This window comes from Habropoda laboriosa, unplaced genomic scaffold (genome assembly GCF_001263275.1).
Source record: "Habropoda laboriosa isolate 0110345459 unplaced genomic scaffold, ASM126327v1 scaffold131, whole genome shotgun sequence".
In the NCBI taxonomy this organism is placed as follows: Eukaryota; Metazoa; Arthropoda; class Insecta; order Hymenoptera; family Apidae; genus Habropoda; species Habropoda laboriosa.
Genome location: NW_017100230.1, coordinates 153,848 through 168,158, shown reverse-complemented (window position 1 = coordinate 168,158; position 14,311 = coordinate 153,848). Strand labels below are relative to the sequence as shown.

Below are 14,311 nucleotides of genomic sequence, written 5' to 3'. Positions count from 1 at the left end.
CTCTGTATCGAACCCACTTGCCCAGACGCGGTCGCCAGTATTCGAGCAGATACGCCTCTGCATACTCAACACCCAGACCGTTCCCGAAGCGACCTTGGGTAGCGGTACCCGTGATCAAGTGAACTGTATGAAGGTCGATCTCCAACCATTCTCGGGCTTCCTGGGTGATCTGATTCTTGGGACACCATGCGCCACCGAGATTCTCCACTTTTAATCTGGAACAGGTGAAAGTGTTTCGTGTGATTAGTTGTGATACCCGTTTTGCCGGAATAATCAAGTTTGTTCGAGCAATGGGAAATTTCTTAAACTAATTTTCGTTAGAACTTTCATAATTATTCTAACTTGGCGGAAAGGTATTAACCAAGTCTTTTCTAGGTGGCAACCGAGCTAAACTTGTTGCGCTAAAAGGTAAGGTACGTTTATTAAACAGATATCTCAAAATTTCCCTGCCCATTGGTAGCGTGATTCCAGTTTCGAAGTTTAGAAATCCTTAAAAATTTCCAACTTTCGAAGTTTGCATTTTCTTAGAAAAATAGTGGCCCGCGTGGATTAAAAATTTCACAACTTTTGCCTCGATCCTTACTTTTCTCTTTTCCTAATTATAACAACACTCGAATGGAAGTTCCGAAAAGTGAGATTGCCGAGAACCGTGCAACAGGGGTGATACACTTTTCAAATTTTCCAGATAAGTTTTCTTCGAGTTCGCGCAATTTCGTTCATTTTTCACAGTGTATCCTCGAAACTTTACACTTTCGGAATATGTAAAGATCGGGAGAAATCGATTCTCTCTCTCGTTGTAACCTCTTGAATCAGTTCGAGAAGACTGTAGGAGAAAGATCGAACGAAACGTAACCGTTCAGGGGGTTGTAACTCCAGGCACGTTCTAGGGAAGTTTTCTGCGTATCGGGGCAACGGATAATCGGACACAACATTCTTTAAAAGATTCCAAGAAGTTCGACGTCTCGACCTCTTCTCCCTCGAAACGTTCACGAGGATCCGATTATTTTTCAGCGCGGCTTTCAATACTTTCGCGGACGTAACGAATTAATTAAACGTGAAGATACCACGGCGACCTTTTTTCGTCTCCTTTTCCAATCTCGTCGAGGATCCGACCAGCCGCCACGCCGGTTTCCCCCAAGATTTTCAAACTAAATTCCGATATCGCCAACGAATACAGGGCCTCGTTCATCGGCAACTTTTAATACTTTCATTACTCCAATAATAAATTTGAGCACCCTCCAATAGGGAACTTCTTAGACTGAACTTACTCTCTCTCTCTCTCTCTCTCTCTGCCTCGATCCTGCACATTAAATACACGCTCGAAGCAACGAGGAAGTGGAAGAGGGAGGGGAAAAAATGCAGGAGGAAAACACGAGTTTAACTACTTAATGGGAGCGAGCACGAGTAGATAGCCATGGAGAAGTATAAGTGATACTTGGGGAACTTTCGAAATCACCTTTGTCACGTGAATTCTTAACACGCTTCAACCACGACAAAGACATATTTCATATTTCGCCACTCGATATGCAAACTGTAACACGCTACTTTCTTTCCTTCGCGAAAAATTTCAACGTGTTGAAATTTTCTACCCCTTCCTCGCTCCTCGAGGGCGAAGCAATTTCAATCGTCATTAAAAAACAAACAGTCTCGCACCTGGACGGGCGCTCATTTAAAATTAAAAACGAGTAGAATAATCATAACACCGTTGGAAATCTTCGCACCCCTCGCGAAACTTTCACCACCCTTGGGACAAGGCAACTCCAATTTTCATTTCATCGTTCTCTATCTTTCACCGTATTCTCTCTCTCCCCCCCTTTTTTTATACCCATTACAAACAATCTCACCGTAAGAGAAGCAAAAAGAGTAGAATTTTAAACAAGAAAATTGCACGATCGATAAACCATCGTCACGGTAATAAAAAATTATAGCTGGTAAGATCAAACTGTGGACGACACGGGTAACCGAAGAACCCTTCATTAGGCGTCAGGAGACGCGAGTGAAGGAGAAAAACAAAGCAACTTTACGTAGAAGATAGAGAGAGAGAGAGAGAGAGAGAGAGGAGGAGGAACGATACTTGGGACAGGTTGTGCATCTCGAAGCGTATAATATATAGTACACACAGGTGATCTCGATCGAAGGTGCAAGCTGGCCATTTAATATGTCCAGGCTGTAGCCAAAGATCGGCGTGCTTCGGTTTTAATCTTTGGGGGTCGAAAGCAAGGCGCAAGGAGAAGGCCGGCCGTAGTCGGCATGAATAAAAGATGAGGCGCGAAGCGCCTTCCCTAATTGCGTGGACCGTTTAAATGCTTGGCTAAGAGAGAAGCTTCTCCCGGTCGTAACGCCACGCTATACCTATGTATACAGCCGTGTTGGTATATCCTTTTGGAAGGTGCGAGCTGAATGGCGCAGAAAGAGACAACGAGGACGACAAGAAAAGGGGGGGTTCTTCCCCCTTGGTCCAACGTCTTCGAGGTTTAACCGGCCTCCGGGACTCTCGAGTTTGTTTTAGCGTTCGTGCATTATTCTTCATTACCGGAATATTTGGAGGCGTGCCTTAACAACGTGTACCCTCGTGATATTTGCGCTATCCTTAATTGTCGCCAGGGAAAATCATCGTCGACGACGTCGTCGTCGTCGTCGTCTCCTCTCTCTCTCCCCCTTCCGCCGATTACGATACGGATAATTCAATTTCTTTCATAATAACAAGGGAAGAGGGAGCCGCGAAGATTTCGCAATCTTTGCGCAATTTCGACGATGAAATTAGGATTTAGTCCCTCCTCGACTTCGTTTCACGGATTTTATACTCGGCAATTTGCCTCTTTTGAATTTAAATTGAATCAAGCCGTGTTTTCGAGACATCTCTTTCTCTGTTTTCACGGGGAAGAAAGGGGAAATTTTGACGATAAATAGTGAATTTTTTATATGTTTTTTAATAAATTTCTTATTATCAAGTATTTTATGTTGTATTCTATATTTCACCGTAGGAACTCGAACAGATATCTCCTCTCGTCTCGAACGATGCTGTACTCCGTTTGTTTAACTACGACCGGTGGGTTCGCGTGCAACGGATATAACGACGACGCTTCTATCACTTCGCAGAGCTCTCCCCTATCTCTGGAGGATTGAGGCGAGTCCAGTTTTATCTAAACTCGTTTCACCTGACCGCTCGTTTCGCTCTGTGTGCTACATAGTATTTACTCGATGGTACGCGGGCAATTTGCAACGGTCCGCCAAATTAATGCGTACGACCGGATTTTTCCCACCTTTCGCTATCATCTCCGAAGGCCGTGGTATCGCGTCCTCGCGACGAGGTGGCGCGCTAATAATCGTGCTTACCGGGCCATCAAAGTAAGAATGATAACGCGGCGGCGATTCTCGACGTGGAACGACACGTCTGCCGCTGCTTTCGTGAGATTTACGACAAACCACCTCTTTATCCTCAACAACCAGCTCGCGATGGACTGGTTTCCTGTTGTCGGACCAACGTACCAAGGAGACAGCATACGCAACCTGCAATCCCGCCGACGGAATAATAGACAAATGGACGCGTAGGTCGGGTTTATGGTGTCGCGACGCGGCCGTGTTCGAGTCGCGAGCCAAAGTCGTCTCGTAAAATTCCGCATGGAAATGAACGTTAATTGATACCGCTCGGCATTAAGGACTAATTGATACAGACTCTGTCGTATCGGCGTCGAGTGTTTGTCCATGTGTAACTAAGATGTGGCTCGGTTTGACGTGAGTTACGGTTTACGGTGTCTGTTGCACGGAGAGAACGTGTATGCAAATCGGACGGATAAGTAAGAATATTGAATTGCACGGAGTTTATGATATCGATAGGGTGTGTGTTTGTTCGAAAGGGGCGTGGAGTATTTTACGCGTTTAGTGGGTTGATTAGAATTTCTGGAATTTGTTTGGTACGTGTGTATCAACACTTCTGCGCTAGCTTTCAAAAGGGGATAGGCTATAGAGATCGACTTTTTTCCAGAAAGAAACTTGAAAAGGTAATAGAATTTATGCTTACAGTATAATCTAAAGGTGTAACGACCGTTAAATTCGTTTCATAACTAGACCTAATTTCGATTTACACGGTTCATCGATTCTGGGTAAATGACAATCATGTAAATCGAGATGATATTTTTACGAAAAGTAAAGGGTATTATAATGGTGAAATATTAAGTGGAAAATTTGTTTTTATTCGCGTTCTAATTTACGAGAATTTCAAAAATGCTGTTGCAATTTTCTGTTACTCTATAATGTTGAATTAATACCACAACTGTGATACATTATTTATGATTCTGTACGCACAAACGACTTATTAAAGGTAAAATATTAATATGGGAAGTTTGTTTTTATCACGTTACTACGCGCGTTCTAATTTATAAGCTACTAGAATTCTCTTACGAAGAATTTCAGAAAAAGCAGTGTAATTTTCCGTTTCTCTATAATGTCGAATTAATTTCACAAGTATAGCCTACGATTCTACGTGCTTACGTACTTACGAGCGACTTATCGCAACTCACTCGTGATCTAAATAGAATCCAATATTTCCTACCACCAATTCTCTCACATTTCACCCCATCGATCTCACTACATATATATATATATATTATGTTATTATTTATATATATTATATTATATATTAGATCCCCCCCGCATACATATAAATTATAAATACAATTTTTTTTTTCCGTTGGCGGTCACCCATCTTAACATTAGTCGCGAGGAATGCAGCTTTACCTGGAAAGTTACCGACGAGTCACCCTGCCCGCTCCCCATTGCTTCCAGAATAAACAAAACTGCATTCTCATATTATTTAAAGTTAGAATAATTATAGAAAATTTACTACACTCATTTGACATAAACAACTCACTTCTAAGTCACACGCCGTTGTAAAGGGTTAAATTAAAATCTACAATTGAATCGAAATGTTACAGGATCTAATAAAAAACCAGAATAAATTCAATTATTTCGACGAACCACTTTTGCATGTTATTCAACGAAGAACAGCATCGTACGCAGTACAACCGACAATTTAAATCGCTTTCCCCGCACGATCCATCGTCTTTCCGATATCAACGTCAGGACAACACTTCGGAGGACACAGATTCTTCAACACACGCGTCTCCTCTACCCAAACTGACGGCTTTCGGTTCCGACCACGGCGACAGGGTGCGAGAGATATCAGCGTACCCCTAATTTTCATACTTCTCTCTTCGAACATCGTCCACGAGACAGCGATCGCCGTTCGTATTATTATTAGCGTCGCGAGACCGTTAACGCTGTCCCGTCACCGATCTCCCCCTTTTTGTCATTCCCGCGTTTCCAGCCCGCGTTACGTCCGTCCGCGGCCTACACGCGCCATTTAAAACGACTTTTTGCTGTCTCTCCGGTCCTCGAGGAAAGCATCAAGCCTCCGTCGTGTGTGGTCCGTTGGCTTGGGGAAAAAAGGACGACGATCGGAGAGGCGGCAGTAGCAGCAGCAGCAGCGTGTGCTCCGACGAGGCGTGGAGGACTTTGTTTCGAACCTTTCGAAAATCCTCTCTCTACCCCCGGTACACGGCTCACGAAACGGACGGCATTAAATTGAGCGCGACTAAAAAGAGACACCGTGGCGGACTGAAATTTTCCATCGCGTTAAACGCTTCGCGAACGATTCTGAATCCGCCGAAATTAGCCGCGAGCCGGCTGACACACTATACATGTATATATATCCCACGTCTCGACGTTACACCGTTCTGAATTATGCAAATCGTTCGGCCGGGAGAATTGACACGTGGCCGAACTTATCTGATTCAGGAGGAGGAGGTTGGAGAAAAAAGGGGGGCGGCGAGGAAGGTACAGAAGGGAGGGGAAAAAAAGAGGATGTAATTTCTGGGCTGAATCCTTGGACGGTGAAAATTTCTCGAGCTCACACGTTGAACCGTAAATTCGTCGTTTCACTCTGCACATGAGGATACGTTCGCTCGGTCGATCCTCGCAGTTCGGATTGTTTTACGAGCATCGCCGTCTCTCGTCCTGTGGAAATAGCGCGATTGCCGTTTTTTTAATCAGTAAACTTCTCTCGTTGCCCTCTGTTTAACGTCGAGATCGCCATTACTTCGAATTGTACCAATTCCTTTTCTCTCTCCTTTTTGTTTCTTCACATTCTGATAGGATTTGTGTGCGTAAAATTGAGTGCAGAGAATTTATAGTTTGCACAGGGTTAAGTGTAGTCGCTATGAAATAATACGGCGAGAGATATCTAGCTGATAAGATTAGGGTTACAACGTGGTCACGTTTCTACAATAACCCTTTTGCCCTTCTCCCGTTCTATCGTCCGATGTTTCAAGGTTGACTTACAATAATTGTTACAAACTTTCCTCGAATGTACATTCAACGAAATTTAGTATCTTCAGAGGGAGAGATTGTTTTATCTTCCGATTCTGTACTCTCAGATCGACGAGGACAGTTCTACGTTTCCGTATTAAACATAGTGACAATGAGCAGATACCGCAATTGCAGATATCCACTCGATTAGATTAAAGCTACAGTGTGACCACGTTTCCGCAATTATCATGAGTCTCCCATTCCCGTTGCTTTCCCCCGGTGTCTGCCCGGTCACTACGTAACTCCCAGCAATTGCTGTTACATGCTCTAACAAGTTTCCATTCTCTCAAAACGCGAAATCTACCGTTTTTCCCAAATATTATCAAACGAGGGATCGTTGCAATTTCACCTACAAAATTGCCACATTTCACGATCTTTTCACATTTAAAATCTCTCTTCTCACGCTCACCGAAACTATCACATCCCAACTATTTTTACGAGGAAAAAAATGCCGTATCACTTTTCTCACTCTATTATTCAGCGATCAAGCCAAGTACTTACAGGGTAGAATTTCGAGGTAACAATCGTGAAAATAAATGCGACGAGCGAGGGGGTATCTTCTGCTCGGTAACATTGAAAGAACATCGTGGACACCAGGGTCGGGCAATAAACGTTATCGCGATACGCTCTAGCTGGAAGGAGGAGGAGGAGGAGCCTCCTTAAGTGTCCGCCGCACAGTTAAGCGTCCACACACTTAAGCGTCCGCACAGTTAAGCGTCCACACACTTAAGCGTCCACACACTTAAGCGTCCGCCGCACAGTTAAGCGTCCACGCACTTAAGCGTCCGCACAGTTAAGCGTCCACACACTTAAGCGTCCGCCGCACAGTTAAGCGTCCACGCACTTAAGCGTCCACACACTTAAGCGTCCGCCACACACTTAAGCGTCCACACACTTAAAGGTTCGTCGTGTTTTTTTTCGCGAAATCAAGAAGACATTGCTGGCACTTAGAAAACGAACTTTCGTCCCCACGGCCGGCCGTTCCAAACGCTGTTTTATCTCGTGGCTTCTCCTCCTTCACCTTCTTCTCCTCCGCCCCTTCGTCCATGGAGGAGACGTTCCTATTCACCCGCGGCTGGTATTACCTCGAGGAATATCAGGAGGCCGCTTATTGAACCCGTTGAAATTTGTTCCGTCCCGCGCGAGATCTGATACAGCCGTGCAAATTGAATTCCGGTTTTCGATTCGGTATCAGCGAAAACGGGTGTAACAAATAACGAGACCTGATTTTCTCGTTCTCGAATTACTTCTACACCACGTCAAAAATCATTAGTTTCGCTACGTATTTGAAAAGACCTCGCGATTTTTATCGCGGGCGAAAGAAACAGATTTACAGGCTGTTATACAAGACCGTACACGAGATACTTTTCACGGGGAAACGATACCGACTGATAAATTGTAGCAGATTCGGTAATTAGTTTAATCTCGACCAGCAGTGATTATTATTTTACAACGTTTCACTCTGTATTTTTCAACGATTCTTTCGGTGTAGGGGACAGATAGCGATTTTTATATTTCAAGAATATAATTTAATCGTATTTTCAGTTTAGAGATACGTTTTTCTCGGAGATTTCGCCTTATTATTGTACAGGATTGGTCGACTAATTTTTCAGTGTTGGAGACAGATAGGGATTTTTATATTTCAAGGATATAATTTAAGGAGCTTTTCTCGTAGATTTCACGTTTTATGATACAGGATAGGCCGCCTAATTATCTTCTCTAGCTATGGTGGTAGGATAAAATTTTTATACGCAACTGAAATGGTGATCAAAGGGTGAATTACATGGAAGAGAATTTTTTTTTATAAATGTCATTATTTTCTATTTCCTTTTTCCTTTAGGTTACTCATGTTAAGCATGCATAATAATACGACCTTAAAATTTTAAATCAAATGTGAAACTACAAAAAGCAATTATTAATTATTTCATTCACCCTTTGAAACAAATGAAATTACGTCCAAAAAATGTCCTTGCACCACCATAGCTAGAGAACATAATTAGCTGTCTCAATTACGATCAACATCTGCAACTCGTCCCTACGATTCTTATTGTCATTCGCAAACGAGAGGCATGTGTCTTCTCCATCCTTTCGACTCCGACACAGAAAACAGGATCCGCTTCAGCTCGCTTAACCTACATGAAATCGACTAACTTTTCCCGATTCTCTAGATTTCTCCAGGGGTCGCAAGGTTCCGATCTTATCGTCAGATTCTTCGAAATTTTACGGAACTTTTATGGAAGCTCGACGAACCTACAATGGATTCCAATGACCCTCTCCTTTAACCCAGCACGAGGAGGATCGAAAATGGGATTCACCTTGGCACCGTCCGCGAACAGAGAAAGGGAGAGTGTGTGTAATCGCCTGGCGAGTATAAAGCCAGTGTATAGCCCTCTCTCGTAGCTGCTGCGCCCTTATCTGCGCCTTCTAAATTACAGTGTATCAAGTAATGACTCTAAAAGCCATTACATGCATAAAAAGTCCAGGCTGCGTTGGACGTTGCAGGCGTTCCACGCGCGTGAAACTCACGTTAGCGTATTTCTATCTGGCCGGCGCGGTGCGCAGTTTCGTCTCCTATCTTGACAGCTTTAATTTTTATACATCGCCCCGGTGCGCGAACAGGGAATGAAACGCGAAGATTCCTCAATCCCGCGAAAGCGGCGTATCGTGGAAAATTGTTCTCGCCTGTAACGTGTTCTCTTCGTCCGCCGTTGCAGCAGAGAGAACAGAGGAACCGTTCAACTGGGAGTTATTTCACCTTAAGTAGAAATATTCCTCTAACCTTTCAAAGGGTGTCCGTGTGTACACGAGCATTTTGCGATAATTAATTTCTTCGTGTTTCGTTGAAAACACGTCGGGAGAGACAATGGAGCACCGAGTGGGATGTCTTGGGAAATATTTAACCAATTTTCTTGAAACACTTGGAAAATATTTGTTCAACTATATGTATTCTCGATGAAAATTTCGTATTCGAAGCACCTTCGCGCATTTTCCACGAAAGTGAAACGGGATAAATAAGGGTTCGATCGATCGTTCAAATATTAGTCTCAGGTAAAAAAGATAACATCGAGCGTAACCGTGTCAGAGGTATTTTCAATTCGACGTGTTTTAAATAGAAACGAGATAGTTAGGTTTGCAGAAGGAAAGTTTCAATAGAGAAAGTATTATCTGTAGAAAAAGGTAGGATGACTTAGGAAAAAAATGTTGGAATTGGGTCGGTGCAGTTTTTGCCGCATGCGGTATATTCGCCAGATTGGAGACACCGAAAAATTTCAATCTCCTTCTGCCCACTGTAGAATACATCGCACGGAGAATACATTGGACATACATATCGCAACAGATACAAGAATTTCCTATTTTTTCTCTTATTTCAAATCCTACGAATTCTGCGTTAGACGAATTAACCGGACACTAGATAATTGGGTAGCAAATCATTCTTGATAATTGTAAATAAAGATTGTGTTGCGACCTGATTAGGACGCAACGAAGTCACGGTTCGGCGGATTATAGTAATAAACAACTTAGCCACATTTGGCCGCTAGACCGAGGTGCCGACGTTCGGAAGACCGCAATATACCCCCCGTGGATTCACCAGCGCGACACTCAGACAATAGGTCCCAAAAACACTCGGGACCATAAAACATTCGTTACCGGTTGTAAACAAATTCGATCCCCCAAAAGGTCACAGTTTTCGTCGACCAATAGCAGAACACACCACGTTTTCCACCTCCATAACACAACCACCAATCAGAGCCAACTTAATGTCTATATACACACCTGCACACCTGAAAACCGTGAATCACTGTCAGACGAGTGCACCGAGACACATCGTCACGAAACGAACAATCCAAATTCAACTAAACATCTAAAACACATCTAATCAAACCAAGAATTCATCAAAACACCTACAACATCTAACCCAACAACGAAGTTTTAACACACCTCGAACCAGCGGGAACAATCATCAACCTGCGCGAGAACTCCTGATCATAAGACTTGATCGAGGCCCACGACGCAACAGATTGCTTAAAAACGTCAAATTAATACGTATCTGCAGAAGATCTTTGCATTGAAAATTTTCGACTGCAAATAGAAAAATCCGCGAGCGAGTAAGTTGCCTTTAATAGCCACAGTTGTACCACGGGGAGAGCGTCACGTTTTCAGCTTTTTTCCCCAAAGTGCATTCACCTCTCCGACGTAATTCCAATTGAATTTATCCAGTGAATCCAACTCTGTATACATCCGTGCTCCCGGACGAAACTCGCCGCAGCAACTCACCTTTTGACTTCTCAATCTGCTGCGATCTCTCTGAACAGAACTCTCCTCTTATATCAGCGAACTCTCTCTCTCTCTCTCTTACCGGCATCTTAATTGCACCCATTCTGGAAATACCGTTCAACGGAAACAGAGAAGAAAAGACGCAGGACGAGAGCCGGGAAGACGCTGCTGTGCGGAAGAAGAAGGCTGGAAAGTCACGGGGGCGATTTCTTAAAGGGGAAAGTAAAAAGCACAGCGACTGGAGTGGTTGCTTTCTTCCTAGATGTGCTCGAAAATTGTTGTGTGTATCCCATACGGAAAGCGGCCGTTTCACGTTCACTGGGAGAAACGGTTTCTCCAGATTTTTACCCTGTAACATCGTTTCCGGTGTTTCACCTCTTCGACAACGACGACGAAGAAACGAAGAAGAAAAAGGCATCAGCGAAGAGGAAGAAACTTTGTATTTAACTCTTCCTTTCAACCGTTTCCGCTCTTTCTCTCTTTCTTTCCTTTTCCCCTTAATTTTTCTATCCACGTGAAAAGCGTCTTCGGGGGATTCGTGCATCGATCAGCCGAGGCGCCGCCTCTACAAATGAAATTATCGCGGCAACGTTACCGCTTCAACGACGGCTCCCTTAATAAATGACGCCCGGAATACCGTTTAATTAAATTACACCGCGAACGTGTTTGACATTCGTACGAACTTTTCAACCTCGCCGCCGAGGCGATTTTTTTTATTTTTTCTGTACTACACGCGACTGTCCGCCATCGCGAAATACCGAGTGACACCGATGTATCGCCGTTCCGATACGTTTCGACGTGGATCGCGGTCGTCGCGACGCGTTTAACGTCTATTTTCGTACTTTTGATATTTCCGCCTTTTGCTCCTTGTCGCCGGTCGTTTTCAATTACTCCGCGTCCTAAATTTTCCCGAGCCACGTCCCGGTTTCTATCGTGGATTTCTGGCCCACACCGGGGTTAAGTTATCTTCGTACGTCGATTACAGCTGCGATCGACACGCGACCTACTAGAGATTTCACCCTAATTCAACATGTACGAACGATTATTTTATCGACACGTGCTTTTTTCTCCCTGCCGAAAGATTTTCTTCTTTTCACATTCTTCGCGGTTTAGGTTTACGTGGAACGACCTATTTGAGCTTGCAGCTTTTTCTTTATGCACAGAAACTGGATCGACTTATTGTTTCATCGATCGGGTTATTTGGGTTGTCGACGAATATACTGTCTATTTAAGGTTCATAACCTGAATACGACGTAATCGCATTTAATAATAGATGGCTTCTCTCTGTCGGTTCGCATGCGATGCCTTGCTCGGAATTTTTGTGTCATTAATAAAGGAGAAAGAAGAACGAGTTCTTTCTCTTTTATAATTTATACCGTTGGACGAAGTTTGGAATTTTTTTTTTTTGTTGAGTTACGTCAGTATTGAATCTTCTCTCATTGGGGATTAAGTCTGCAGACTGTAATGTAGGTTTATTTGAACCAAGTACCTACCGCAATTTAATAATTCTTGTAAATGTAACCGAGGTGTACCTTAAATTTTAATAAAAAAAAAAAGAGGAATTCGTGGATAAAGTATTACTCTCTTTTCTTTCTCAATTAATAGATCTCGCAAATAGAGCTTTGATTAAACGGAAAAAGAATATTCTTCGACTAAATGCTCAAGTGAAATATGTATATCCAAAGGAAGATTGAAGTGTCGGAAATTCAACGCTATCGCTATTTTATACTAATTAAATACCTCGCTGTAACGTTTTAACTTTGTTTCAACGTTCTGCCAATACTCTCTTGCACCGACGAATCGTTGAATTAAAAATATATGCATGAAACGTACGTTAAATATTTGATGTAAATACTCGTTACAAAAAATTCTCGGTATTTCTCTCGAAAGCTTGTCACAAGAGACAAAAAATCCCAAAAGAAACCAACTATACACAGCGATCAATCATCTATCCCACATAAGCCTGAACAACGTCTCGTAAATACATTCCATTCGATTTCGACTCGTCGAAATCCATTTGCCATCGTCCACGTAGCAACCGCATAAAGTAGCAGCATTCCCGGTCGCTCTTTTTTTTTTTCTTCTCTTCCGCCTGTTCCATGACGGCGCATCAGCCATTCTAAGCACCTTCGCCCGAGGTCGCGGTGTATTAAATTAGACGGTGACGTGGACGAGAGAAGGAGGCTCTCTCGGATGCAATGCGGGGGCGCCCCGGAGCTCATCAAGAGTCAGAGGCCCATTCAGCCGGTCATTGTCTGCGGTAATGGAATGTATTAATATCGGAGAGCCCGCGGGGCCGGCGACCGACGCTCTGTGTTCCTCGTTGCCCGGCTAGCTTGGCCCTCGCTTCCAGTTACAACCGCGGCCTGCAGAGCGGATATGTCCCGTGGGATGGAATATTCGTATAAACCGCTGTTGCGCTGCAACCGCCGCTGAATACTGGACCCTACGCATTAATATCTAAACGCCAGCGACGGTAGGGAAACGTGGGGTGAGGAACGGCCACCAGGAATGGTACAGGGGGAGGGGGAGAGGGTTGCACGGAACGAGAACGCGAAATGGATCGAGAGAGAGAGAGAGAGGGAGAGGCCAGGAGAGACCAAAAGAGTGAGGGAGAGACCAAGAGAGACGGGGAGAGACCAAAAGTGTGAGGGAGAGACCAAGGGACAGAGGGAGACACCAAAAGTGCGAGGGAGAGATGGCGCACGCGCTACCACCGCATCTCGTATTCATGCGTTGCACCGTAGGTTACAAGAGGCGTTACATGGTCAACCCTTTCGCCACCAGCCAGGTGTAATATTCTTTTTACGTCGCCGGGCCCGCGTCAAACATCCTTCCGTGATAATTGTATTAGAGGCTGGGTGGTGCTACTTCAGATTCTAACGTGCGCCACCATCTGACGTGATGTAGCGCGGACGGAAATAGCTGTGTTTTGGGGATGATGAATGGGTGGTTTGAATTTTTACCGCGTTCGCGTATTCAGCCAGCGTAGGGTGGAATTTTACCGATGTATGTATGCAGGGTGTTTCGTGGAAAGATGGTATGTTCAAATGTTTTACCGCTATGTCAGCTCTATATTTCCGGGTTGGAGGAGTGTATTCTCCGTAGGGGCGGTGTCGTTTTATTAAAATAGAGCAAATTTTTTCTTTTTCGTTCGTACACAGATATCAAGCGGGAATAATTGGAATACACGAACGTAATACATCTATGGTAGCAGTTTTATTTGCGGCCATAATGGAATTCCACGATTTCTATCGATTTTCCAATATGTCGGTTCGAGCTGGTTGCTGCACGGTACACCTCCGACTAACGCATACATCAAATTGTGAATATTATAGAGACATTGACGAGTGGGACAGTTTTTTATTTCTTTTTAAACAATATCCACATTCGATTGAATCTACACTTTCGACGCCATGTTCGCGTGACATTTTTTCATTTCACTTCACCTTCCCTCTTAATCGATTTACTGCAACACAGCGACACGAAACATCGAACTGTAACACCTGTTAAAAACCAGTCTCAACGACCGCTGAAGCTTCAACCCAACGATACATCATTTATCCCGAACAATTCGAAGAGATTACATTTTACAGAAACACCGTGTACACACATATTGTTACGTAAGATTGCCTGTCGGCGAACAAACGCGCGACAATCGCGGCGGCCG

The 14,311-nt window shown here is 43.9% G+C and overlaps 1 protein-coding gene across 1 annotated transcript in view; it reads right to left on the bottom strand.

The window, feature by feature from the left end:
* LOC108571457 (discoidin domain-containing receptor 2-like) overlaps positions 1–14,311 on the bottom strand; it is a 76,858-nt gene that overhangs the window by 55,222 nt on the left and 7,325 nt on the right. Inside the window, exon 3 of the mRNA XM_017933512.1 lies at positions 1–215. Coding sequence (XP_017789001.1) covers positions 1–215 — 215 coding nt within the window. The remainder of the gene's footprint in view (positions 216–14,311) is intronic.